Source organism: Helianthus annuus, chromosome 12 (assembly GCF_002127325.2).
Source record: "Helianthus annuus cultivar XRQ/B chromosome 12, HanXRQr2.0-SUNRISE, whole genome shotgun sequence".
Lineage (NCBI taxonomy): Eukaryota > Viridiplantae > Streptophyta > Magnoliopsida > Asterales > Asteraceae > Helianthus > Helianthus annuus.
In genome coordinates, this window is record NC_035444.2 from 140855023 (window position 1) to 140882760 (window position 27738).

General features: G+C 37.6%; 1 protein-coding gene across 1 annotated transcript; it reads left to right on the forward strand.

Annotated features, from left to right (window-relative positions):
• Positions 1 to 2786: 2786 nt before the first annotated feature.
• On the forward strand, positions 2787 to 4249 carry LOC110893320 (proline-rich protein 36-like). The gene is made up of 3 exons (XM_022140433.1): positions 2787 to 2828; positions 2874 to 3110; positions 3200 to 4249. The coding sequence occupies exons 1-3, from the start codon at positions 2787 to 2789 to the stop codon at positions 4247 to 4249; spliced, it is 1329 nt and encodes a 442-aa protein (XP_021996125.1).
• The last annotated feature ends 23489 nt before the right edge of the window (positions 4250 to 27738 follow it).

The following is a 27738-nucleotide window of genomic DNA, read 5'->3' on the forward strand; positions in this document are numbered from 1 at the left end:
TAAAATGATTTCTTTAAAACAATAATCAAAGTAATCTAGTAAACTTATGGATCCAAGATTTATGAATGATTTTCCAAAATAACCAAGTTCAAAAATATGATTTTTAGTAGAACTTGATTCTTACTTACGCCCACACTATTTTTAGTGGAAAAACAAGTGCATAAACACTTAAGAAACAAGAAGATCTAATAAATAAACATTTTTGTAAAATGTGATTACAAGTTGTAAACACCTAGTTTCTTTAAGAATGAGATTTTTAAAGGAATAAACACACTTTAAAGGGTAACTAAACCCACTAACCACTTTACCAAGTTACTACAAGTTTTTGTGAAAGATCAAGTTCATGTTGATATGTAAATTGAATAGTTTTTGCTCTTGGTAAGTATAAGTTGTTTAAAGGTTGATTGTTGATTTTTGAAAAGAAAATGATATGCTTAAATAGCATGGACACCTCCATTTTCAAAGGAAACTATGGCAAAATTTTCTAAAAATACAAACACTTAGAAAATATTTTCTAAACAAGCATTTACAAGTATGTTTTAAACTATGTTTTTCAATATAAACTTTGCCATAAATCTTGTTACAAAAATACAAGTATTGGAGGTTGGTTTTTGTAAATAAAAATGGATAAATATATATTTAGAATATATATTTATATTAAAGACACATGTGTGAATATTTGTATACTTTGTGGAACAGTTATATTATTTTAGGGTAAAATAATATAACCTACAAATACCAAGAACTTACAAATCCCAAAATAATACCAAAAATCTCACGGGATAAATACATAAGCTACGCACTTGATATTGTGAAACCAAACGCAAAAACGTAACTTACAAAATATTCCGGAAAAAACTCTTATAAGTATATTTTTGGCAAATATTATTTTGGAAACGAAAGAAGTGAAAATATGATTTTTTGTAAATATTAAAAAGTTATATCATATTTTGACAAGGAGAAAATTATATTATTTTTGGAAGGTAAAGATATATTGTTCCTTGAATATTTAGAAAATATATGATTTTGAGAAAAATATATATTTTCCTGAAATACGTAATTTTTGGACAAAATGAGTTTAAATATATTTTCTTAGTTATATTTAAAAATATATTATCCAAGAATACAAGAATACATGTATAAGATACCCCCATCCTTGGGAAGGAAGTACGAAAATAAGTACTTGAGAAGTATTAATACAGAAATAGTGTTTAAACAATTATTCCAAAATTTATATAATTTAAAGTTAAAATAATTAATATTTTAACAAGTGATTATAACTTGGAATAATATTGGGAACATAAGAAACGTAGCTCAAAAATATAAATGCAAAGGCAAGGCACGACCTGTTCGTCTAATAGACATTAGTACATTGTAGGGAGTCGTGTTCGCTGAGGAAATTTGGGTTACGATTCTGAAGACGCAATACTGTGAGTTCATGTCCCCCTTTTCTTTTAGCTGTTTTCAGTTTTATACTTCGGGGGTGAAATACATGTTACAATTATTACAAACGTTTTATACATGGTATGGATAGCTTAAGGAGGGTTTACTGCTTGATCATGTGAAAGGTGGGTATAACACTTAAGGCCATTAATCCTCGTCGTAGAACCGAGAGACATGAGTGATAGATCTATTTGGGTGTAGCGAGCCCACACCCATGGGGACCAGGGTGGCCCATAGGGTGACTATGTCTTCCAGCCGGAGGCCCGGTACAAATTTGCTAGGTTTGAGTCTTCCTGCACCATTTCACACATACCATTGGCTTTGCAACTCATTGGTGATCTGTTTTTCCTTATTGCTACATACCAGGGACATACATACATATAGACATACTTTAAAGGTTTATTCATACACATACACATGAACTCGCTCAACTTTTGTTGATGTTTTTCAAATTACATGTATTTCAGGGAACTAGTGGATCTAGCAGGTGTATGCATGTGTCTTCAACCTGCGTCGTGAATAAAAGATGTCAACCATGGTTGTTGATTTTAGGGGGTGTATCCTATTCCTGGACGGGATACATATTTCTAAACTCAGGTTTTATTTAAAGTCTTTTGTGGAGTCTTTATGAACTCAGTTTAACATGTCATGGTTTGTAACTTAATTTGGTGTCGATGTTTTCAAGACAAGTATGTTGTGGTAATTTTCTAAACTTAATTAATGGATGAACATCTCATGTTTTTATCATATAGCGTTGTTATGATTGAATACTATGGTATTAAGAAGTCACACCAATAACCACACTTCCGCAAAAGTCAGGGTGTGACAGCTTGGTACCAGAGCTTCGATCGTAGCGAACTAGGATTCTTTCTCGAGTCTAGACTATGATCATTAGGGCTCTCACGAGAACATTTTTACATTGCATACACCAAATGTCCAGGTCCAGGGAACAAACATTTTTTACAAACAAAAGGCACAAAGACACATTTCAAAAAACCATGTTTATTATTCAGTCTTAGAGACTTGGGGAGTTCAGTCTTAGAGACTGGGGAGGTTTAGTCTTAGAGACTGGGGAGGTTCAGTCTTAGAGACTGGGAAAAATTGAGTCTTAGAGACTGGGTAGTCAGTTTGAGAAACTGGGAGGGTTTTAGTTTGAGAGGCTAGGAGGTTCAATCTGAGAGGCTGGGTGGGATAGTCTGGGGAAGACTAGGATGAATACTTGCTTACATTGTTATGACTTACATGCTTATTTGATGATTATTGATATATGTGCATACGTGTGATTATTTTGTCACAGACACCATGTCTTCTTCTGATAGTGGAGTATCAGATACCATAGACCCATGGCCGTAGTCTCGGATGACGAGATAGCCACAGACCCTGAGGTTTTTACATCTGACACTACGAGTGATGACGATGACGATTTTTAGCCGTTTGCTTTACCAGAGTTTGGAGATGATATACCACTAGCTGATGGTCTTCCTGGCGAGGATCTACTTCTTGTTCAGATCCCTGCTCCTTTTCCTCTTGCTGCATTTCCTCTTGAGGATCTGCCTCTTGATGCTATGTCTAACGATGACAACGATCTGTTTATTGAGGTTCCCCCTGAGGGTGCCCAGGACGATGGAGTTCCAGTCGCCGATGTCATTGCTGTTCTGCTTATCGAGGTTCTGTCTTTGAGATCTCATCTGATTCTTCTGGTCCTGATTCATTTGAGTCTGTGTCATTTACTACTCTGCACGCACTGGGATTACAGCGTTATCCCACCGATTCTGATTCTGACACCGCTATGTCTGCTGCACCTGTTCCTCCACAGGACTTCGAGTTTGAGGATGAGTTTGATCCTGTCTTTCCACACGACTTTGACCCTGAGCATGAGATTGAGTTTGTCCCTGACGAGCAGCCTTTTGAGGCACCTGTCATTCCTGACGATCAGCTCTTTGACATACCCGCTGATCTTGAGTTTGCTCCAGCCAACCCTGAGCCTGAGATTGCACCCGAGCCTATACCTGCTCACGACCCTTTGCCTGAGCATGACCTTGCACCCGTTGACATTGCAGTTGCTGCACCACCTTTACCTGACCCGATCCCTGTACTTGTTGATCGTGCTCCGTTTGCTGCCCAGGTTGACCCCAGATATGCACACACTCGCAATGGGTGGATCGAGGACGACAGTGACTTCCCTCCTTTTGTCAGACCTGTTACTCCCCCACCTGCACCTACGCATGCACCCATTGATATCGCCCCGTTTCACCCGCATGAGTCTGACATTCACTGCACAGATCTACCGATCACGTTCTTACAGGATATCCCTCCTCCCCGTCCAGGGGAAGGACCATCGAGTCAGCAGCCCAGTCATATACCTCATGTGTCAGCAGCCTTTCCTTTCATGCCACCGGTTGCACCTGCTACACACACTGCTCCTTTTGTTTCTACACCATTGGGCGAGCCACTTATTTGGTTTCCGCCCAACACGATGCCTGTGTCTGATCCATACCATCCTTTCCACATTGGATACTCGAGGGATGAGTTGCTTTTGACGCTGCAGCTCCAGCAGGAGATGCTGTGTAGGAGAGTCATGGAGTTAGAGAGGATCCCGCGTCCTCCGCCTTGTCCTTGTCAGTCACCATTTGTGGCTCCGCGTCCTCCTCTCCTGCCATACCCAGATTTTGATGTCTGTTTTCTTACTATGGAGCAGCAGGTTAGCTATCTGTTGCGTATCGTTCATGCACTTGAGGAGGGTTTAGCGCATTTGCGCAGGTTGCTTTTCATTCCTCCACCTCTTCCACCTCCACCATCAGCATAGGGGTTTTTGGTTTGATGTAGGTAGCATACTTTTGATGAGAGTGCAGCTATTGAGCCAGATTGCACAGCTTTTGAAGACCACAGTGTGACTTTTAACTTATTGACTTTTGACTGATGTAGTTTGTTAGACAATTCGGACAAGGGTGATGCGACCCTTAGTCTCTTTTGATGTATGATATATTGTGAAACATGTAAAACTGTACTTGTGGTCTTGATATATGAAAGCTCAATCGCAACATTCTCATTATATACGTTGTTGGAATTACTTGTTTGTGTTATGACATGGGATGTTATGTGTTTACAAATGCATGTTACATACTTACTATACTATTTATGACCTGACCTATACAATCATCTTATAGAAGATGCCTCCACGAAGAGAAACTCGTTTGCCCACTATAGAGGCTGAGTTACAAGCACAGATTTCACGAGCTATAGCACAACACGAGGCCTTACGCTCCGAGCATAGCGGGGGTACCTCTGGAAGCAACCCACCTCATGGTAATGTTTAAGTCACTAAGGACACATTACATTACATTTGGATAATCCATGTGCGATCGCTAATGCTTTATGTGAATGATGTTACTTGTACAGGCTGTACCTACAAACAGTTCTTAGACTGTAAGCCATTGAATTTCGACGGCATCGGGGGTGCTGTAGCTGTCACACCCCGACCACGTAAACAACAAAACTTGGCGGAAACGTCGGGGAGTATTGTAACAGAATCATTGTTTCACAACCATGGATTAAACAGTTTCGTTTTATTGAATTAAATGTATTACATTACATTGGAATTAGAAACAAAACAGGAACAAATAAACTTTCATTGTTATTAAGTCACTAAGGCCTCGTCCATTCCTATGTGAGCGTACACAAGTATCATCATCAAACATCATCAACTATGGTACCTGAAACACATGTGAAAATACGTCAGCATAAAAATGCCGGCGAGTACATAGGTTTTATGTAGGTGTCAGATTCATGGCTTGTTTTACATGTTGCAATACTTATTTAAAAACCTTATTTTGAAAACTATAGTATTGCGACATAATTAACCAACTCAAATCAAGTTGGATATGATTTATAAAATCTCGTAGCCATGATTCTTAACTCCAAAACATTTGTTTTATGAAATCAAATTGTAAAACATATCGTAAACGTGTTAACAAAACTCGTATGGTTTATATCATTCAGAAAACATCATTGTGTGACATCGTTTCAAAATCGTTTACCCAATTGATATAGATAACGCAACGATATATAATGTGATAAAAGCACTTATATATAGGATGTACCAGCGGCGTATCCACCATGCTTTTAACACATTACACCTGCCCCGTTACCTAATCACTTCCCTAACCCAATGGTTCAAACAGTTACAAATGGTTCACATATATCAAATGGTTACAAATGGTTCACATACATCAAATGGTTACAAATGGTTCACATATATCAAATGATTACCAATGGTTCACATACATCAAATGGTTACAAATGGTTCACATCAATAAAATGGTTACAAATGGTTCACATATATTAAATGATTACCAATGGTTCACATACATCAAATGGTTACAAATGGTTCGAACAGTTCAAAACGTAAAACAATGGGCTAGCATGTTAAGTGAACATACATAGCAAAACATAATGAAATCATGTACTAATAGTGTGCTAATGAACATAGCAAGTATATGATATGAAAACATGAAAAGCATGAAAGTAACAAGTAGGCACATGTGTTCAACCCCAAAACAGTTGAAAACAGTAAAAGAGGGGACTATGTACTCACTTGAGAATGCTTAGAAGTCTTGAATAACAACCAAGCAAAGCTAGAGGGATCACGGAAATCAATCGGCACCTAATATAAGTAACTACGTAAATAAATCGGACCTAAATCGGAAGATCGGATAGGATAAGGTTTCGTAAACCAAAATAAGTATTGGAACTAGTATGATATGGTTTAACAAAGCCTACATACTAAATCGAAACCTAACCTAAGTGCTTACGACCCATTACGACCCGTTTAGGTAGCTTACGCTACTTTAACGCGTCGTTTCCGTAAAACTCGTTCGGACCGCCTAACTAGTCCTATGACAAGTATTATATGCCTTAACATGTCTAATAATGTTACCTAATCAGTTTAGATATAAAAATTTAGGTTACATATGCTTAAAATGAATTTTTGCGTAAAAAGGGCATTTTGGTCATTCTCCAAAGGCATATAAACTACCTATCATACAACTAACTAAACGAAGTGACCATATGGTATAACCTCGAAAGGTTATTCCCTATACAACTACGGTCACTAAACATGCTTGGTCGGATCCTAATGATCGACCAAACGGGTCTAGTTCGAAAGTCTAAGCGGTTGATAAGACCGCTTGACTTACGACTCTATACAAGAACTATACTAAAAGTGACAAGCTAAACATGTTAAAACATGTTTAGTTAAGTTAGAAAACAGGTTTTGATATCAAAACAAAGGGTTTTGATACCCAAAAGTAGTTTGGTTACAAAATACGCATGAATACGCATTTTGGCCGAAACTACGACTCGTCACTACGCCTAATCAATGTGGTAATCAGTAGGTTTAGTCACACGGGACTAAAACCATCATGATTACGCTCACGTTGCGAAGTTCAATGAACTTCGTGTTGACCAACTCGTGGTCAAAGCAGAAAGTCAAACACTGTTTGACTTTCATGCTAAAAACGCATAAAAAGCACGAAAGAGACTTACAAAGGGTCCAAGCTAGGAAGTTTTGATTCAAACAACTCAGGTATGAAGTAATAACTTCAACTTAGAGCTGATTGAACCAAAGTGTGAGTTGAAATGAAGTGAAGGCATGGGTTTATATAGGATTCGGTAAACCGTTAGAATCGTTCCTCGCATTTCGTGCTTTGATCTTGGCCCTCCACTCAGGCTCATGGTTTTCAAAACCATGGGAATGTTTAAAACCAACAAATTTGAGCCCATAGCATCCAAAACCAGCCATTAAAACCATCAACACTTCAAAATTGGACTAGGTTCATTGAATCTGGTCAGAAATTTCAAAAATGGTCCCTACACTTGTAAAACTTGATTTTTGGCAATTTTAAGCCCCGTTAACCCCATTTCAAAGGTCTAAAATGATGTTAAAGTATAGGGAACTTAACATATGCTCAAAAACATCTCGGATGTCGGCTCGTTTGGTCGTACGGTTGCGTTGTTCGGTTAATTATGACGGAAGTCGTAACGAACGCAAAAACGATCCAAATTAAGCGACGAATGGAATTTTATCATGCCAATCACTAAAGTAAAATATTTTAATGATTACATAAATTTTTGGATGTCCGGATATATTCAGAACGTAAGATATGCGCGAAAATGCAAACTTATGCACTTTTTGACGCTTTTAGTCCCTGTTGATCAAATAAGTTTATTTTTGCGCACCAAACACCTCAAAGCCTATATCTAAGCTATGTAAAGGATATTTAGGGAATATTTAACTTATGATAAAGTTCTGGAATGTTCATTACAGTACAAACCGACATACTTTCGCAGTTTGTCGAAATTAGTCCCTGTAAGCGAATAAACTTGATTTCGCCACACCAAACCCTCCAAAACTTATTTCTAAGTTATATAAAGGTTATTTCAGGTATGTTAAGCCTATTTCATTATTCCGGAGTGTTCGTTGCATTAAACTGGTTATATTTACGCATCAGTGCGCGTATAACCTTCTAGAAAGCGATTTAAAGCTTGAAATCGAACATGAATTGATATGTGCAAACGATACACGTATTTTTACAAATCCCAAGTATGAAAAACAATATTTCATAAATTTGGTTTTTGTTTAATGGTTGCAGAGGCACATGTGTCACAGTCTCCCCTACTTTAGGAAATTTCGTCCCGAAATTTATTCGTAGGAGTCTGTTTGTGACGCTGTGTTAAATAATTGTCTTGCTGGAATCTAGGGTTTTTATCTATTTTCTAGAATAACCCATCAAAGATATGCAAGGCATAATCCTATTATTTCTCTCAATGGACATTCTTCAGAAAACGAAAATGAACGGAATGAGTCATTTTCCTCAATGGGTATTCTTCAAAATGGAAATGAAGGAAAAGTCAAGGATATTCATTTCCCTCGATGGGTATTCTTCATAAATGAAAATGAACAGAATGAGTCATTTTCCTCAATGGGTATTCTTCAGAAATGGAAATGAAGGAAGAATCAAGGATATTCATTTCCCTCGATGGATATTCTTCAGAAACGAAAATGAACGGAATGAGTCATTTTTCTCAATGGGTATTCTTCAGAAATGGAAATGAAGGAAGAATTAAGGATATTCATTTCCCTCGATGGATATTCTTCAGAAACGAAAATGAACGGAATGAGTCATTTTCCTCAGTGGGTATTCTTCAGAAATGGAAATGAAGGAAGAATCAAGGATATTCATTTCCCTCGATGGATATTCTTCAGAAACGAAAATGAACGGAATGAGTCATTTTCCTCAATGGGTATTCTTTAGAAATGGAAATGAAGGAAGAATCAAGGATATTTGTTAGGATCGGCTCGACTGACCCAAATGAGTCGTTCAGAGAGGTTCTGATCTATTTCAGGTGCGGAAAACAAGAAATAGACTTAGATACAGCTGATTCTTCACTTTAACTATTGATTGTATTGATTTGACGTTGATTACAATCAATCCTCACACGGCAGCACTTCGGCATGGAATACAAGGGAACATTACTGATTTCTCTCATAATGACCCTATATATAGGGGCTTTGATTTCGCCCGAAACGAACAAGACCATTTGGAGCGAAATCACACACATGTGATTTCGGGTGAAATCACTTAAATGTGACCTTAGGAGCGAAATCAACATTTAACTCACAAAAACTTCCTATTTTCTCGTAAAACATGCCCTGATCTATACAATGCAATCTAAGACTCGATACAAGACGAAGTCGACAGATGTAGTGCACTAACAAACTCCCCCTCAGATGTTGACGAGTCGCACGTGTTGAGTCTTCTCAAACTTCAGTCTTGATCAGTCCCTGGGCTTCACTATCTCTATCTTCATCATCAACAGACTCCCCTTAACAATGTGCTGGTATTCCTTTTGTTCTTCAGCATCATCTTCTTCAGGATCGTTGTCTGGCTTTCACACTTTGTCCACTATCGTTATCCTGGCTCTAACTTTGTCTTCAGAGTCCACAGAAATCAGAAACCTGGCCTTTTAGAGAATCGTTCTAAGATTGTAATCTGGCTCTCTTCTGGCATCAGGATCGATTTACCTGGCTTAGACTAGCTCAGGTTATCTGCAAAACCTCTACCTCAGAGTAAAAATTTCACACATTCAATCATTTCAACTATTGAGGAATGCATCAACACTGACTCTCCCTCAGAACAAACAAAGATCTTGATGAACCAATTGAAGGATTAGATTTTGAAAACATTTAATTTCAAAGTACACACTCTCCCTCAAATTTTACTCATCATGTTTAGCACTTGGAATTTTGAAAATCAGCTTTTCAGTACCAGTTGTCGAAAATCTTTTTGTATTTTTCAAAATTTATACTAAAACACACTCAAAATCTTTTTGGATTTTCTGAAAGAAAGAAATGCAAAGAAAATAATGACACAAATTGTAGAAATATAAAAGTGAAATATTTACAAACAATATTTTTTGTCAGTTTGTGCAAGAGGATCATATCAGTTATTGAGAAATGTCATCAACACCGTTAAGCTTGATTCATTTTATGCTATAAGCAATTCACTTAGATTGTCAGTATATTTGTCCACTTAAGTTTTCACACATGGTTCAACTGCTTCGAGATACGATATTAATGTTTTAATGACTTAAACTTATCCATGTGTCCCATTACTTGAATATACTCCCGTATCCAGATCCCAATATTCAGTCTTACAGGTGAGTATGCCACAGATGATATCTGTAAAGGGGTTAATTGCGAGGGCCGTGAGAGCTCAGGTCGATACTTCTGTATACGCAGAGAGATGACAGCTTCGACTTTTGGTGTGTCCCCTTTAGAGGATCTTTTGTTACAACAGCAGTGACTATCAATTTTATTGTTTCATCAACTTGCTGAGGGTGAGCTTATATTTCAAAGCATTTGCAGAGAGCATTATCCGGGGACTAGGTCAGTATTTCCATACAGCAGAAGTCCCGGGATAATACCCCAGATATCACTGAGTATAAAGACCTAGTATCTCAGAATAAGGGACCTTTCAAACAAGATTTCAGGGGTTACCTATATATCCAAGAAGTTGTTACCCACATAATAAGCAAGTTTGACTTTTTTTAGTTTATATCTCGTCACAATCTACTAAATGTGTAAAAACCTACTGAGATATCCGCAGTGAGATTGTTTATCACATTTGATCTTTCCATTTCTTTAGCATGTTGTGGCAGCCCACTGATGTACTATCATTTCCTCTTTTCACAACAAAACTCATTTTTGTTTTTTTATCATGTTTTTGTCTTTTTCAAATTTTCTAATGTTTTTGGATTTTCTAAAATTTTCTACTCCCCCTAAAATGCAAACACATTTTAAAGGAAATTTGAAAACTATCTAAGCTCTTGACCCAATTAAAGAAAATTCAACACAAACTGTACAAATAAAGAGACAACCGATATCGAATCACATCAAATCGCCATCCACTAGGCATAAACAATCAGAACTCCCCCTATCAACAAACTATTTTCTCATTATGATTTCAAAACACTTAAGTTTATTTTAATCAAAATGATTTTTCCGGAAAATAAGTTTGTTTTTACCACTTGTAGGTTCACTTGAAAGTTAGGGGTATGGTTCATCATTTTGTTCATCAACCACTTGTATGAAGATTTCATCAAGTTCAACTCAATGACCTTGATAAATCCTTTGTACCAATTGTAAAAACATTCATAACATCTAACCATATGTAAGAATAAACCTCTACACATAACATTTTACCAACCAAGATGCCGATTCCTGCTTCTCACTTACCAACCTGGAAGCTCCGGCGTAGTCCTTTAACCTGTAAAAATTTAAACTCATTTAAACTCTTTCAAACAATCTATTCACAAACTAGAATGATGCCGATTCCTGATCCACGATTACAAACTTGGGATCTCCGGCATAGTCCTAAGACTATCATGGGAAAAGAATTTCCACCCAAGTCTTTCCAGACTTGAGGGTTTTCAGTTCTTGCTCAGTAGGGTTGTATGTTGCTTTTTTAGTTGCATAAAACTCTTTAACCCCCTTTGCTTTCCCATTAAGCATTTTCCCAAAAATTTTCTTAACATTCCCGTTGAATGTTTTCTCGACATCAAATCATTTTTCTCGGTGTAAAACTGACTCGAGATTTCAACCTTACCAACTTTTTGCTTAACTTCTTCAAACTTCAGTGATGGAAATTTATCATCATTCACTGAATCTTTTGCTTCAACCTGTGGCTCATCTGGCTTTGTGGAACCAGATTCATCGGAAACTTTCTCATCAACCTTTTAACAACCCACACTTGGTTGTCCTTAGCTTTCTTTTTGTAATCATTCTTTTTAGAACACTCACCAACCTCATGAATTGAGTTTTCAAAAATTTTAAATTGTTCGGTTGGTGGTTTAACATCAACAACTTTTTCTTTCATTTTGTTAGAAACTCCCTGCTTTGTCTTGACATTTTTCGGACAGTTCCATGCAATGTGACCAACTTCATTGCATTTGTAACAGGTTCGAGTCTCTCTTGGATGAAACACCCCAGTTCCATTCCTTCTCTTCTCAGCAAGAAACTCTTGGTTTGATTGTCTCCAGAACGGTTTCTTCTGTTTTTCCTCGGCACTTCCACCTGAAACAAATTCTGTTTTTGTTTTAGAATTTTTCTCATTTTTATTATTTTCTGGTGAAATAAAACCAAGACCTTTCTTTTTGTAGCTACGATTTTGGTTTGATTTCTTTTGAAAACCAGGACCAGAATTGTAACCCCTTTTCTTGTTTAAACGTTGTTGAACTCTTGAAGTGTATTTTTTAGGTTTTTCAAAATTTTTTAAAACTTTCAATTCTGGAATATTAATTTCTATTAGTTTGAAAGTCTTGTTAATCAATTCCGATTTAACACTCATTATAGGAAACTCTTTGTTGTAATATAATTTGTCAGAATCATTCAAAGTATAAACTACTTCGAATGTTTCATCATTCAAATTGGATTTGGATAGCAAAAACTTTTTACTATAAGCCTTTTTCACCGACAACTTTGGACCATTGACTGACGAACTTGACCCTCCAGATTCAGACTTTGACTCAGACTCCTCATCAGTATCCAACACCTGATCGACCACCTTTTTGATTAACTCAAACTCATGATCAGTGTCAGACGAGGTAAACGTGACATCAATGTTTTCTGGTAATTCATCAGTTGTATCAGTTTTTAGCTTTATATTGACTGCTTTTTCAAGTTGCTCCTCGTTTGGTTTTCTAGGAGAATACCCTTCCCAGATCGGAGGCGGACACTTGTTATAGCTAACAGTCGGTTTCTTACCACTATCTTTCTTCTTCGACTCTTCATCCTTGAATGCTTCGAAACCTGCAACAGTTGGATAAATTCGGTCAATGAGATAATCAGAACTAGAATAACTTTGTAATAAACGTCTAATTCTCTCATTCTCAATTTTCTCTGTTTCTAACTCTTGCTTCCATTTAGCATTTTCTTCGATATAGAAGTTGATAGCTTTCTACTTTGACATCATCATAGCATTCATCATTGTCAAAGCATCCTCTCTCTCTGAGTTTGTCTTTTGAAGACCAGTCACTGTTCGGTTCAAAACGTCATATGATTCCTTCACATAATTGAGATTGAACAATAACTGCTCCTTCTTCTTTTCATACTCAGCTATCATTTCATCTTTTACTGCACATTCCTTGCAAGATTCCAAACACTTTGTGCAAGGTTTGATGACTTCAACAATCTTTTCAACTTCGACCACTTTCTCAGCTTGAGTCACCTTTTCTTCTTTTTTCACTTGCTCAGTTTTTTCAGTCTCCTCAGCAACACTTTCAACTTTCTCATTTTGAACAACACTTTCAGTCTTCATTTCTTGTTGTTCTTTTGCAGCACATTTCTCCTTCAGTTTCTTCAATCGATCTGCAAAATAGAAATGAAAACTTTCAGGAGAAAGATGAGATTTTGCAATGTTAATATGTTTTTCTTCCTCATCATCACTGCTGTCATCTGGAGGCGACTGATCAAACTCTACAGATTTTTCAGATCTATCATTCGATGAACCAGTATCAGATGGAGTTTTATCAAAAACAATTTCTTTTTCTGAACTATTATCATTTTGTACACTCTCATCTTAACTTTGTGAGCTTTCATCGACACTTTCCGAGCTTTCATCAGATACAACAAACTCTTTTTCCACATTCTTCACAATCTCACCAATAGACTTCATCCATGTGGCAAACATATCTGGTTCTTTAACAATCTTAGCAATGAACGCTTTGAATTCTCCTTTTTCATCAACAAACATATCCCAGCTGAAGCCTTCAGGTAATCTTTCATCACCCTGATTGACTAAACAGACTTTGTTTTCTGGTGATATGTAATTGTTCCAGTTAAAATCCACCAAACACGCTCTCTTTGAATCCTCAATTTTTCTACCATGAGCCCCCTGAGGTTCTTGCAGTTATTGCTGACCAACTTGCTGATAAATGGCTTTCCGGTAGTAGTCGTCTTTTCCGAACGGATTCTGAGCTCCACTAGCTTCCCTGTTCTTGCATTCTCTCTTAAAATGGCCTTTCTCCCTGCATCGAAAACAAGTAACTTTAGATTTATCAAAACCTAAAGTAGAAACATGTGCATCAAGAAAGTCATTTCTCCCAGTAATAAGCTTGAACTTTTCAGCTCGTCTAAGAACACTGGCTAGACACCATTTGATATCCATTAGTTCCATCTCTTCGGCGTCTATCTGATCGTAATCCTCCTTTGTGAGCATAGGATTCCCGATCCGACCTGCAACTAGATCTTCATACGAGAGAAGCACAGAACCATGTAAAGCCATGTGGTCTTTAGCAGTTTCTTCAGAAAAACTTTGACCCTCTGGAAGATTCAAAGCGATGTTGCACTGGATCACATAACCATTTCCTGTCTTTGTGCTTTGAGAATGGAAACTTGTAGTTGACTCTTTAGGATTAACACTCGGAAATGAAAAGAATCCACCACTGCTTTTAGTTGAACTCTGATCAACCTTTTCTGTAGAATCCCCAACACTGAACGCAGTCTGGATTTTTGGACTTCTCTCAGCTTCTGGAACTGGAACACTACCTTTGTAGTACATCTTTACATCCTGTTGGCCACTTGGACTGTTCATCCTTGCGATCTTTTGTTGTTCCAAATCCTGACTTTCAATTTTCTTGATAAACTGAGAAATCGTTAATCCATCATACACTCCCATATTCTTTAGAATCATCAAATAAGTTCCCCACTCTTTTTGCGGTAACGCATCCGCCAACTTGTCTACAAAAAAAAAAAAAACTCTTCACGATCTTTTGTAATACCCAGCATCGACATGGATCGCACTAAGTGGCAGTAACGTTCAATCAGCTTCTTCGTGTCTTCACCTGGTAGACTGCTAAACATATCAAACTCTTTCTTGAGCAATGCTTTCTTGCTCTTAATCATGTTCTCGCTACTCTCAAATTTCACACGAAGAGCATCCCAAATCGATTTTGATGTTTTGTCATGCTGAAGCAATATGAAGATGTCTTCTTTGATTGCCTGCTGTAATAGACTGATCATCATTTTCTCAGCTCTGTACATATCCCTTTCTTTGTCATTAAATTCCGATAGCTCTTTGATAACCTGCAAATCCGTTCGTGGTAACACATATTTCTTCAGAATACACTCCCAAGACCTAAGATGATTTGCCTGAACCCAATTTTCGAATCTGTCTTTCCACCCGTAGTATTCTTCGATACTCATCAGTTTCGGGGGCTTTTGTGTACTTCCTGTCTCATTTTCCAGATTCATGGCTTGTGCAATGGAAGCCGGGGCAGTCGGGGATGAAGCGAACGCGTTAAAGAACTCTTCACTCATGATTACGTATCACGATTTTCAACAACAGCTTGTTTCGAGCGAAATCCCTAAGTAGCTTTTGGAGTGAAATCACTAATCTATTGATTGGAGCGAAATCAAATGCAGCTTCAGGAGCGAAATCACTTGATTTGCAGCTTGGAGCGAAATCAACAGTGAGTCTGGAGCGAAATCAGGATGTTTGCAGGAGCGAAATCAGAAGCTTGTAACTCTGGAGCGAGATTAGACCAAATTTTAGAGCGAAATCAGAATTTGGCAGCTTTGGAGCGGAATCAGTCCTGTTTTACGAGCGAAATCAGAAATTATCCTTTCGAGCGAAATCAGCTCGGGGTTCTATTTTGTCCATTTTTAGTCCGATTTTAGGTGTGAAACTTTCAGGGATTTGTTAATGACCGATTATCTCTAATTTGTGAAATTTTGAACTGATTTTGACCGATAAAACTCGTTCTGATGAAGAAAGAAGGTGTAGAAACTAGAAAACTCAATGAAATTCGGCTGTAAACTGCAAAACTTCTCCAACTGGCTCTGATACCACTTGTTAGGATCGGAATCAAACGACACCCTATATAGATAACTACATAAATAACCGGACCTAAATCGAGAGATTGGATAGTATGATGTTTCGTAAACCAAATGAGTATTTGAACTCATATGATATGGTTTAATAAAGACTGCATACTAAAATGAAACCTAACCTAAGTGCTTATGACCCATTATGACCCGTTTAGGTAGCTTATGCTACTTTAACGCGTCGTTCGCGTAAAACACGTTCGGAAAGCTTAACTAGTCCTATGACAAGTAAGATATGCCTTAACATGCTTAATATTATTGCTAAATCAGTTTAGATGTCAAAAATTATGTTACATAGGTTTAAAGTGAATTTTGGCGCAAAAAGGGTATTTTGGTAATTTTCCTAAGGCATAAGAACTACTTATCATACAACTACTTAAACGATGTGACCATAAGGTATAACCTCGGAAGGTTATTCCCTATACAACTATGGTCACCTAATATGTTTGGTCGGATACTAAAGATCGACCAAATGGGTCGGGTTCGTAAGCATAAGCGATTGTTTAGATCGCTTACCTTTACGACCCTAGACAAGCACAAATCTAAAAGTGACGAGCTAAACATGCTAGAACATGTTTAGTAAAGTTAGAAAACAGGTTTGGTATTAAAACAAACGGTTTTAATACCCTAGAGTAGTTTGGTTACAAAATACACGCGAAAACGTATTTTGGCCGAAACTACGACCCGTCACTGAGCCTAGATAACGTGGTAATCAGTAGGTATAGTCACTAGGGACTATAACCATCGTGATTACGCTTACGTTATGAAGTTCAAACGAACTTCGCGTTGACCATAAACTGGTCAATGCAGAAAATCAAACGCAGTTTGACTTTAATGCTAAAACGAATGAAAAACGCGAAAGAATACTTACAGAGGGTCCCCGCAAGATTGAATTCCAAGTATTTCTCAGGTATGAAGTGATAATCACTCCAACTTAGAGAAAATCTCAGAATTCAAGTGAGGAATGAATGAAATGAAGGTGGGTATTTATAGGAGAGCTAGAACCGTTAGGATCGTTTATCGGGAAACTAGCTTCGATCTAGACCCTCCACTTGGGCCCATGGTATTGCTAAACAATGGGGCACAAGAAAACCATCAAATTTAGCCCATGGTATTGCAAAATTGCATTAAAACCCCTGAATTCGACCCAGATTGCAAAATCTGAAGTTTCTGTCTGACAGGCTCTTGCGCCCCGCGTAAGAATTAAGCTTGGCTTACGCAGGCCGCCTGGCCAACATTGGCAGATTGTCAAAACAGGTCCCTGCACATCAGAAACTTGCATTTCGGCTCATTTTTGACACGTTTAAGCCCTGTTAACCTCATTTCAAGGCTCTAAAATGAAGTTAAAGTATAGGGAACTCAAAACATGCTCAAAAATATCTCGGATATCGGTTCGTTTGGTTGTACGGTTGCGTTGTTCGGTTAATTACGACGGAAGTCGTAACGAACACAAGAACGATCCAAATTAAGCGACGAATGAAATTTTATCATGCAAAACACTAAAACATAATATTTTAATGATTACATGAATTTTTGGATGTCCGGATATATTCAGAACGCAAAATATGCGCGAAAATGCAAACTTGTGCACTTTTTGACGCTTTTAGTCCCTGAATGACCAAAAAGTTTATTTTAGCACACTGAACACCTCAAAGCCTATTTCTAAGCTATGTAAAGGATGTTTAGGATGTGTTTAACTTATGATCATGTTCCGGAATGTTCGTTACAGTTCAAATTGGCATACTTTTGTAGTTTGTCATATTTAGTCCCTGTAAGCGAATAGACTTGATTTCGGCATACCAAACCTTCCAAAACTTATTTCTAAGTTATATAAAGGTTATTTAGGGTATGTTAAGCCTATGTCACTATTCCGGAGTATTTGTTGCATTAAACTGGTTATATTTACGCATCAGTGCGCGCATAACCTTCCAGAAAGCGATTTAGAGCCCGAAATCGAACAAGAGTTGATATGTGCAAATGATACACATATTTTTACAAATCCCAAGTATGAAATACAATATTTCATTGATTTGGTATTTGTTTGATGGTTGAAGTGACACAGATGTCACACCGGGCCCCCCGGTGATACGTGGAAATTCGGGGTGTGACAAGGCGCCACACCTATAGCTAAGGCACCCTATCGACTTGCACCTTCAGAAATGCAAGAGCTGTCAACGCAACTTCATGAGCTATTGGATAAAGGATTCACCAGACCAAGCTTCTCGCCTTGGGGAGCTCCAGTTTTGTTCGTTAAGAAGAAAGATGGTAGTTTCCGCATGTGTATCGACTACCGGGAGCTAAACAAATTGACCATTAAGAATCGGTATCCTTTGCCAAGAATTGATGACCTGTTCGATCAACTACAAGGTTCGAGTTTTTACTCCAAGATCGACCTTCGATAAGGTTATCACCAGTTGAGAATTCAAGAGGAGAGTATTCCAAAGACGACCTTTAGGACTCGCTATGGACATTACAAGTTCCTGGTTATGCCGTTTGGGTTGACAAACGCGCCAGTCGTGTTTATGGATTTGATGAACAGAGTCTGCAAGCCCTACCTAGATAAGTTTGTGATCGTGTTTATTGATGATATTCTGATTTACTCAAAGACGAAGGAATAACATGACCAACATCTAAGAGCCATCTTGGAGCTGCTTAAGAAGGAGAAATTATACGCGAAGTTCTCGAAGTGCGAGTTCTGGTTATGTGAAGTTCAGTTTCTTGGTCACGTGGTTAACGGAAATGGAATTCATGTGGATCCCACAAAGATCGAAACAATCAAGAATTGGGAGACTCCGAAAACGCCAACCGAGATTCGTCAGTTCCTAGGTTTGGCTGGTTATTACCATAGATTTATTGAGGATTTTTCAAAAATCGCTCAACCATTGACCTCCCTCACTAAAAAACACAAGAAGTACGAATGGGGAGACAAGCAAGAAGAAGTTTTCCAGTTGTTAAAGAACAAGCTTTGCGATGCACTGATCTTATCTCTACCCAAAGGCACTGACGACTTCGTGGTATATTGCGATGCCTCGCGCCAAGGTTTGGGATGTGTATTAATGCAGCGTCAGAAGGTTATAGCTTATGCTTCAGCCAGTTGAAGGTTCACGAGAAAAATTACACCACGCATGATTTGGAATTAGGCGCGGTGGTGTTTGCTTTGAAGATTTGGCGACATTACTTGTATGGTACGCGATGCACAATCTATATTGATCACAAGAGCCTGCAACATATATTTGATCAGAAAGAGCTTAACATGAGACAGAGACGATGGGTTGAGCTGTTAAACGATTATGATTGTGAGATTAAGTATCACCCAGGGAAGGCGAATGTGGTCGCCGATGCCCTGAGTCGGAAAGAAAGAATCAAGCCCATAAGGGTTAGGGCCTTGGAAATGATCATACAAACGGACCTCTCATTGCACATTCGTTCCGCGCAGAGAGAAGCTCTTAAAAAGGAAAATCTGGTGAACAAATATCTCCGTGGGATGGCGAAGCAGTTGATACCAAATAAGGAAGGAGAGTTGTGCTTCATAAAACGAATTTGGGTTCCTCTATTTGGTGGTTTGAGAGGCGTTATTTTTTATGAAGCTCACAAGTCACGGTACTCGATCCATCCAGGATCGAACAAAATGTACCAAGATTTAAAGGATTTTTATTGGTGGCCAAGAATGAAGGGCGATGTTGCAACGTATGTTGGCAAGTGTTTAACTTGTGCCAAGGTAAAGGCCGAATATCAAAAGCCTTCAGGACTTCTGCAACAACCGGAAATACCCAAGTGGAAATGGGAACAGATTTCAATGGATTTTATAACAAAGTTGCCAAAGACACCAAGAGGTCACGATATGATTTGGGTAATCGTAGACCGTTTAATGAAATCTGCACACTTTTTGCCAATCAAGGAAAAAGACAACAAGAGCAAGCTTGCTGACCTGTATCTGAGAGAGATTGTTGCACGGCATGGAGTGCCTCTCTCAATTATTTCTGATAGAGAAGGAAGGTTTGTGTCAAGGATTTGGCAATCCTTCCAAGAAGCCTTTGGTTCTCAGTTGTATCTAAGTACTGCCTTCCATCCGCAGACAGACGGCCAGAGCGAATGACCGATTCAAACATTGGAAGACATGTTGCGAGCTTGCGTAATGGATTTGGGTGTTAGTTGGGACACTCACTTACCCTTGGTAGAATTTTCATACAACAACAGTTATCATGCAAGCATTCAAGCCGCACCATTCGAAGCTCTCTATGGACGCAAGTGTCGACCACCGTTATGCTAGGCTGACACGGGTGATAGACAGCTTGTTGGCCCGAAATTGGTTCAAGAGACGACTGACAAGATTTTCCAGATCTGAGAGCGCATCAAGGCGGCTCGTGATCGTCAAAAGAGTTTTGCGGAACGAATAAGGAAACCTCTGGAGTTTGAGGTAGGAGATATGGTTTTGTTAAAGGTCTCACCCTGGAAGGGTGTAGCACGCTTTGGGAAGCGTGGGAAGTTGAACCCAAGATACATTGGACCGTTCAAAATCCTGGAGAGGATTGGTCTTGTAGCTTACAAGTTGGATCTACCCGCAGAGCTGAATGGCGTTCATGATACATTTCATGTATCTAATCTGAAAAAGAGTCCAACTCAAGAAACAATTGTCATTCCTGCCGAAGAAGTTCATATTGACGACACACTCCACTTTACTGAAGAACCTGTTGAGGTTACTGATTGGAAGGTTAACAAGACGCGACAGAGTAGTGTCAAACTCGTCAAGGTTCGTTGGAACGCGCGGCACGACCCAGAGTTCACTTGGGAGCGTGAAGATCGCATGAAAGCAAAATATCCACATTTGTTCCCCAAGACCCCTGCATCTAGTAGCAGAACTAAAATTTCGGGACGAAATTTTCTTAACAGGAGGAGAATGTGACAACCCTCATAAATCCAGGCATCCGTACAATTAATTAATTGTGATTAATGCTTAATGACTGTGCTGAATAATAATTAACTGTTTCCTGATTACTACATCATACATACATGTGCATCACATTTCATGTTGTCACATCATTCTTACATACAAACTTATTGACATACATGATGCACAAAGCACAGTAGCACAGTTAGCGGATAACTCAGAAATATACTGACAATGTCAGTACATAGACAGACAGTGTTTTGAGACCCAGTATGAGCCAGAGACAAGGTACTACACTAGTATGGAGTGTAGGTAAGTAAGGACCATAAAACTGCGACACTAGGTAATAGTTTAAGTGCCGGAAAGTGCCTAAAACCCATTAAAAGTGCAGAATTCTGCATATTTCAGCAAGTGCAACATTTTAATAAACTAGTAACATGCAAAAATATGGCAAAATGGTCCTGTATGCTTTCCTAAGTGTCAGGAATTAAAAGTGTCACAAAGGGTACTTAATGAACACTAAACGGTAAAGCTTGGCACTTTAACGAATTGGTATCTAACCGAACAACCGGACATTACCCGGAACACCAAAATATTGCTAGAAGCATTGCTTTATTATTTCTTGGCTAGTTATGGTCCCCGAACACCCTAACACACTATATAATGCATCATACACTTAAAACACTAGACATTACACTTAACCTCCAACTAATTACATAAGTTACCATTTAAACTTACGTTTAACCCCCCCTGGTATTTACGGTCACAAGGACCCCACCCTCAAAGATTGCATAATCTTCCTAAATCTCTTGATTGATCTTGCTTAGATATGATTAGATTTGTTGTGTACTTGTGTAACATAAGAACCAATGGGTAATGTATTTAGATGGTTATAAATTAATCAAGGCTCACTTCATCTTCACAACACCAACTCACCACCACTCTCTTCCTTCTCCTCCCTCTCATCTCGGCCGTGAACCCACCTCCACATCACCATCATCATCATTCAAGTTTCATTCAATCTACATACTCATAAAGGTGTTCAAGGGTGATTTATGAAGCTTGGAACTCTTTGATCTTGAAGGACCTCCATCAATTGCTTTTATCCACTCCATATTCATCTTGTGTTGTTGCCTAGCTAAGAGCTAGTAGTAAGATCCTTGTAACCTTTGTTTACTTCTATTTTAGTTGGTTAAAAGATGTAGTATGTTGTAAATCTCAAGAACATTAAAAGACATGAACATGAATCTTGAACAAAAGCTTAACATATGATGATATCTTGATGAAATAAAGTTGTTTAGTGTATGTATAATACTTGTTTATTGTTTTCTTGAGAATATGATGTTGATCATCATATGGAGCTTGCTAGATTGTGGTTGAACACATGATCTAGCAAGTGAGAGGATGATTATGTGACAATATAAGATAATCATCTTCTTGTGTAGACATGAACTTGATGCATAAAATGATTTATTTAAAACAATAATCAAAGTAATCTAGTAAACTTATGGATCCAAGATTTATGAATTATTTTCCAAAAGAACCAAGTTCAAAAATATGATTTCTAGTAGAACTTGATTCTTACTTAAACCTACACTATTTTTAGTGGAAAAACAAGTGCATAAAAACTTATGAAACAAGAAGATCTAATAAATAAGCATTTTTGTAAAATGTGATTACAAGTTGTAAACACCTAGTTTCTTTAAGAATGAGATTTTGAAAGGAATAAACACACTTTAAAGGGTAACTAAACCCACTAACCACTTTACCAAGTTACTACAAGTTTTTGTGACAGATCAAGTTCATGTTGATATGTAAATTGAATAGTTTTTGCTCTTGGTAAGTATAAGTTGTTTAAAGGTTGATTGTTGATTATTGTGTGTTGATTTTCGACAAGAAAATGATATGCTTAAATAGCATGGACACCTCCATTTTCAAAGGAAACTATGGCAAAATTTTCAAAAAATACAAACACTTAGAAAATATTTTCTAAACAAACATTTACAAGTATCTTTTAAACTATGTTTTTCAATATAAACTTTGCCATAAACCTTGTTACAAAAATACAAATATTGGAGGTTGGTTTTTGTAAATAAAAATGGATAAATATATATTTAGAATATATATTTATATTAAAGACACATGTGTGAATATTTGTATACTTTGTTGAACAGTTATATTATTTTAGGGTAAAATAATATAACCTACAAATACCAAGAACTTACAAATCCCAAAATAATATCAAAAATCTCACGGGATAAATACATAAGTTACGCACTTGATATTGTGAAACCAAACGCAAAAACGTAACTTACAAAATATTCCGGAAAATACTCTTATAAGTATATTTTTGGCAAATATTATTTTGGAAACGGAAGAAGTGAAAATATGATTTTTGTAAATATTACAAAGTTATATCATATTTTGACAAGGAGAAAAATATATTATTTTTGGAAGGTAAAGATATATTTTTCCTAGAATATTTGGAAAATATATGATTTTGAGAAAAATATATATTTTCCTGAAATACGTTATTTTTGGACAAAATGAGTTAAATATATTTTCTAAGTTAGACTTAATATATTATCCAAGAATACATGTATAAGATACCCCCCATCCTTGGGAAGGAAGTACGGAAATAAGTACTTGAGAAGTATTAATACAGAAATAGTGTTTAAACAATTATTCCAAAATTTATATAATTTAAAGTTAAAATAATTAATATTTTAACAAGTGATTATAACTTGGAATAATATTGGGAACATAAGAAATGTAGCTCAAAAATATAAATGCAAAGGCAAGGCACGACCCGTTCATCTAATAGACATTAGTACATTGTAGGGAGTCGTGTTCGCTGAGGAAATTTGGGTTACGATTCTAAAGACGCAATACTGTGAGTTCATGTCCCCCTTTTCTTTTAACTGTTTTCACTTTTATACTTCGGGGGTGAAATACATGTTACAATTATTACAAACGTTTTATACATGGTATGGATAGCTTAAGGAGGGTTTACTTCTTGATCCTGTGAAAGGTGGGTATAACACTTAAGGCCATTAATCCTCGTTGTAGAACCTAGGGACATGAGTGATAGATCTATTTGGGTGTAGCGAGCCCACACCCATGGTGACCAGGGTGGCCCATAGGGTGACTATGTCTTCCAGCCGGAGGCCCGGTGCAAATTTGCTAGGTTTGAGTTTTCCTGCACCATTTCACACATACCATTGGCTTTGCAACCCATTGGTGATCTGTTTTTTCTTATTGCTACATACCAGGGACATACATACATACAGACATACTTTAAAGGTTTATTCATACACATACACATACACATGAACTCGCTCAACTTTTGTTGATGTTTTTCAAATTACATATATTTCAGGGAACTAGTGGATCTGGCAGGTGTATGCATGTGTCTTCAAGCTGTGTCGTGAATAAAAGATGTCAACCATGGTTGTTGAGTTTAGGGGGTGTATCCTATTCCTGGACGGGATACATATTTCTAAACTCAGGTTTTATTTAAAGTCTTTTGTGGAGTCTTTATGAACTAAGTTGAACATGTCGTGGTTTGTAACATAATTTGGTGTCGATGTTTTCAAGACAAGTATGTTGTGGTAATTTTCTAAACTTAATTAATGGATGAACATCTCATGTTTTTATCATATAGCGTTGTTATGATTGAATGCTATGGTATTAAGTTGTCACACCAATAACCACACTTCCGCAAAAGTTAGGGTGTGACAGTGGGAGTACGCATTCTACCCAAGGAGAATATGTAGGTTTCCTTAGTATACTTAACCCATTCCCAAACCACCGGGAATCCCATGCCTTGTGGAAAGTGTGAACTCACCTTTGGTTGCTCGGTTTGACTCTTAAAATTAGGTAACGGTCAGGGTTGGTCAATCACGTCCCAATATGATTACCATTTAGTTTGTTAATGGTTTTAAATAAAACACAAAGTTCCTACACGCATCTATCACATAACACGCACTCACTTTAACAGTTCATGCCCATATAAACATCCCGTCTATAACCATTAAAAAGCAAGAATACGATATTGCACAAAACACTTTCATTGACATCTAACACGTTAGATCATTCTCAGATAACCTACCCGACATTTAGACACGCAAATTACTACTTACGTCGTTTCAGCTTTAACATCCCAAACTGGGCTGTTTTTGGGCATTTTAATAAAATAGTTAACTTATTCCAAAATTCCCAAATGTTTACAGAGTGTCTTAAACGATCCAAATATTATTGTGTAAAAATCTCGCGATCCATTTTGTTACCAATTATTTTATAAAATCATTTACCGGGCTGCAATCAGATTCGTCACATTCTGACTGTAGTCCACGTAAAAATTCATTTAAAATTTATCGTAAGTCCGATTGACGAAATTGCAGTAGGAGAATTACAACGACATCAGTGGCTATCTACAGTACAAATTTCATGACCTAATTCTACACATATTTCAAGTTATGATGAAAAACATAACACAAATTTTCTGCAGTAAAAACGCAGCTTTTGATGCTGTACAAAACGGACCATTAAAAATAGCAAACGACCTCAAAAAAATATGATTCCAGTGCCATTTGAAACGTATTTCAAAATAACACGTTACAGACTCGAGAAAACCTAGATTTAGTTAAATTATGACCCCGTTATAGCCGAGTAAAGTCGGCTGTAACTGTTGGACAACTTGCTGTTTACGTTTCTCGATCCCGCAAATCATTGTCTAGTGCACCCAACGACATATAAACATGTATATCAGCAGGTTCTCATCATCAATTAAATCACATAACACTAATTATTATTACCAAACAGATTTAACCCCATCAATCCAAATCTGAGAGTTAACAGAACTCGCAACCCACTATAACTATAACTACAGGATTTTTAGCAACCTTAATAATACATGTAGCATAAAAAACGAATATACATGCTAATAATAATAAGAACAGAGCCGAGTTTCAAGTGTTACAACCAACAACATGCATGAACTTATGGTAATATCACAAGCAACTCATATCATCATCATAAAACATAAAACGCAGCCGAGATTTAAGAGTTTTAACAACGAAAACTTATGTAAACCGTAATAACTATAATCAAAACTTAATAGCTACATACCTAGCGATCAAGAGGGGGGTGAGTCCTTGGCTTGATTTGTCCACATTAGCTCAAGAGAGGGAAAGTATGTTGCAAGTTAGGGTTTGGCTTAAGGGGATATATGAGAAACATGCAATACGTAACTTAATATAAAAGAACTGATGTTGGACGGTTTAGGATTTAAGTTGGGCTGAAATAGGGATTAAAGTTGGGCTGCAAATCACATGGGTAAATGAATAAAGGGGTGGCGGTTGAACTGACTAAAAGTGTTGTAGGATCGGTTTTCGACTCCGAAACGATTGTGAACCGAACATGTGACGTGCGGAATCCGTACACGAACGTGACCGAACACACGAGAACGTACTATAAACGTGATTCTATTGATAGATCTGAAATCGTACAAGAACCGTGAATCACCTTGCCACTTTCTCTCTCTAGCCTCTAAGCTCTCCAAGTCTCCAAATGGCAAAAGTCTTTAAACTAAGGCATAAGCCTCCTATTTATAGGCCTTGGAATTAATGAGACTTCTCATTAATTACCAAAATGCCACCTTGCTATTTCTATCTAATTATTATAATATAAAGTCTAATATTAAGCTGTTTCCGCTACGAACTGTCTTGACGGAGGCGATAGACATACTGCACTAACAAATGTGGGCATATTAGGAGGTAAAAGTGGCTATGGGGTTTTGAGAATTTTATTGGATATACATGTTGTACGTTATCTTTATATTTTCTTTTTTTTTTCTTTATTTTACAACCACTCAACTAATATAATTATATAATATATTAGTAATGATAATATGTAGTATACAAATTTCGGTTTGGACCTCCAAGGCCTTAGGTTTCGTGAGTGGGCAGTTCGGGTTGATTCAACACAATATTGATTTGGTTTCGACTACACGTTTGCATACTATAAATTAAATGATTATAAAATTAATTCACCGAATAAGATGAGTATATGTAAATTGATTTTTAAATGCGAAATTAATAGTTGTTGTTTTACCTCGAAGTTACGGGTTGTCACATCATCCCCAAGTTAAAAGAAATTTCATCCTGAAATTTAGCACGTAGTCATTGAGGAAGCTAGCTGTGTTGTGCATTTTCTTGGGGTATCACATCATCCCCCCGTTGGTTTGGAATTTCGTCCCGAAATTCCGAAGTAGCTTGAGTACTGGACTCACCTTTCTTGAACAACTGGGGGTACTTACGTTTCATCTGGTCCTCTCGTTCCCAAGTGAACTCTAGGCCTCGACGGGAGTTCCAACGAACTCGAACAATAGGTATTCTGGTACGTTTTAGGGTCTTGATCTCCCGGTCCATAATTTCCACCGGTTCCTCAACGAAACGTAACTGGTCGTCGATAGTGAGTTCCTTAAAAGGAACGATGAGGGTCTCATCTGACAGACACTTCTTCAGATTCGACACATGGAATATGTCGTGAACACCACTGAGCTCTTCGGGCAGATTCAATCTGTGCGCCACCTTGCCGATCTTCTCAGTGATTTCAAAAGGTCCAACATAACGCGGATTAAGCTTGCCCCGTTTGCCAAAGCGAACCACACCTTTCCAAGGTGAGACTTTAAGTAGCACATGATCCCCAACCTGGAACTTAAAAGGTTTCCTACGCTTATCAACGTAGATTTTATGACGGTCACGAGCTGCCGCCATTCATTGTTGGATTTGGGCAATCTTTTCCGTTGTGTCGATAACGAATTCTGGGTCAGTGATTTGGGTATCGCCAACTTCTGCCAAGCACAGAGGTGATCGGCATTTCCGTCCGTACAAAGCCTCGAACAGAGCAGCCTTGCTGCTGGTGTGGTAACTATTGTTGTATGAGAACTCCACTAAGGGTA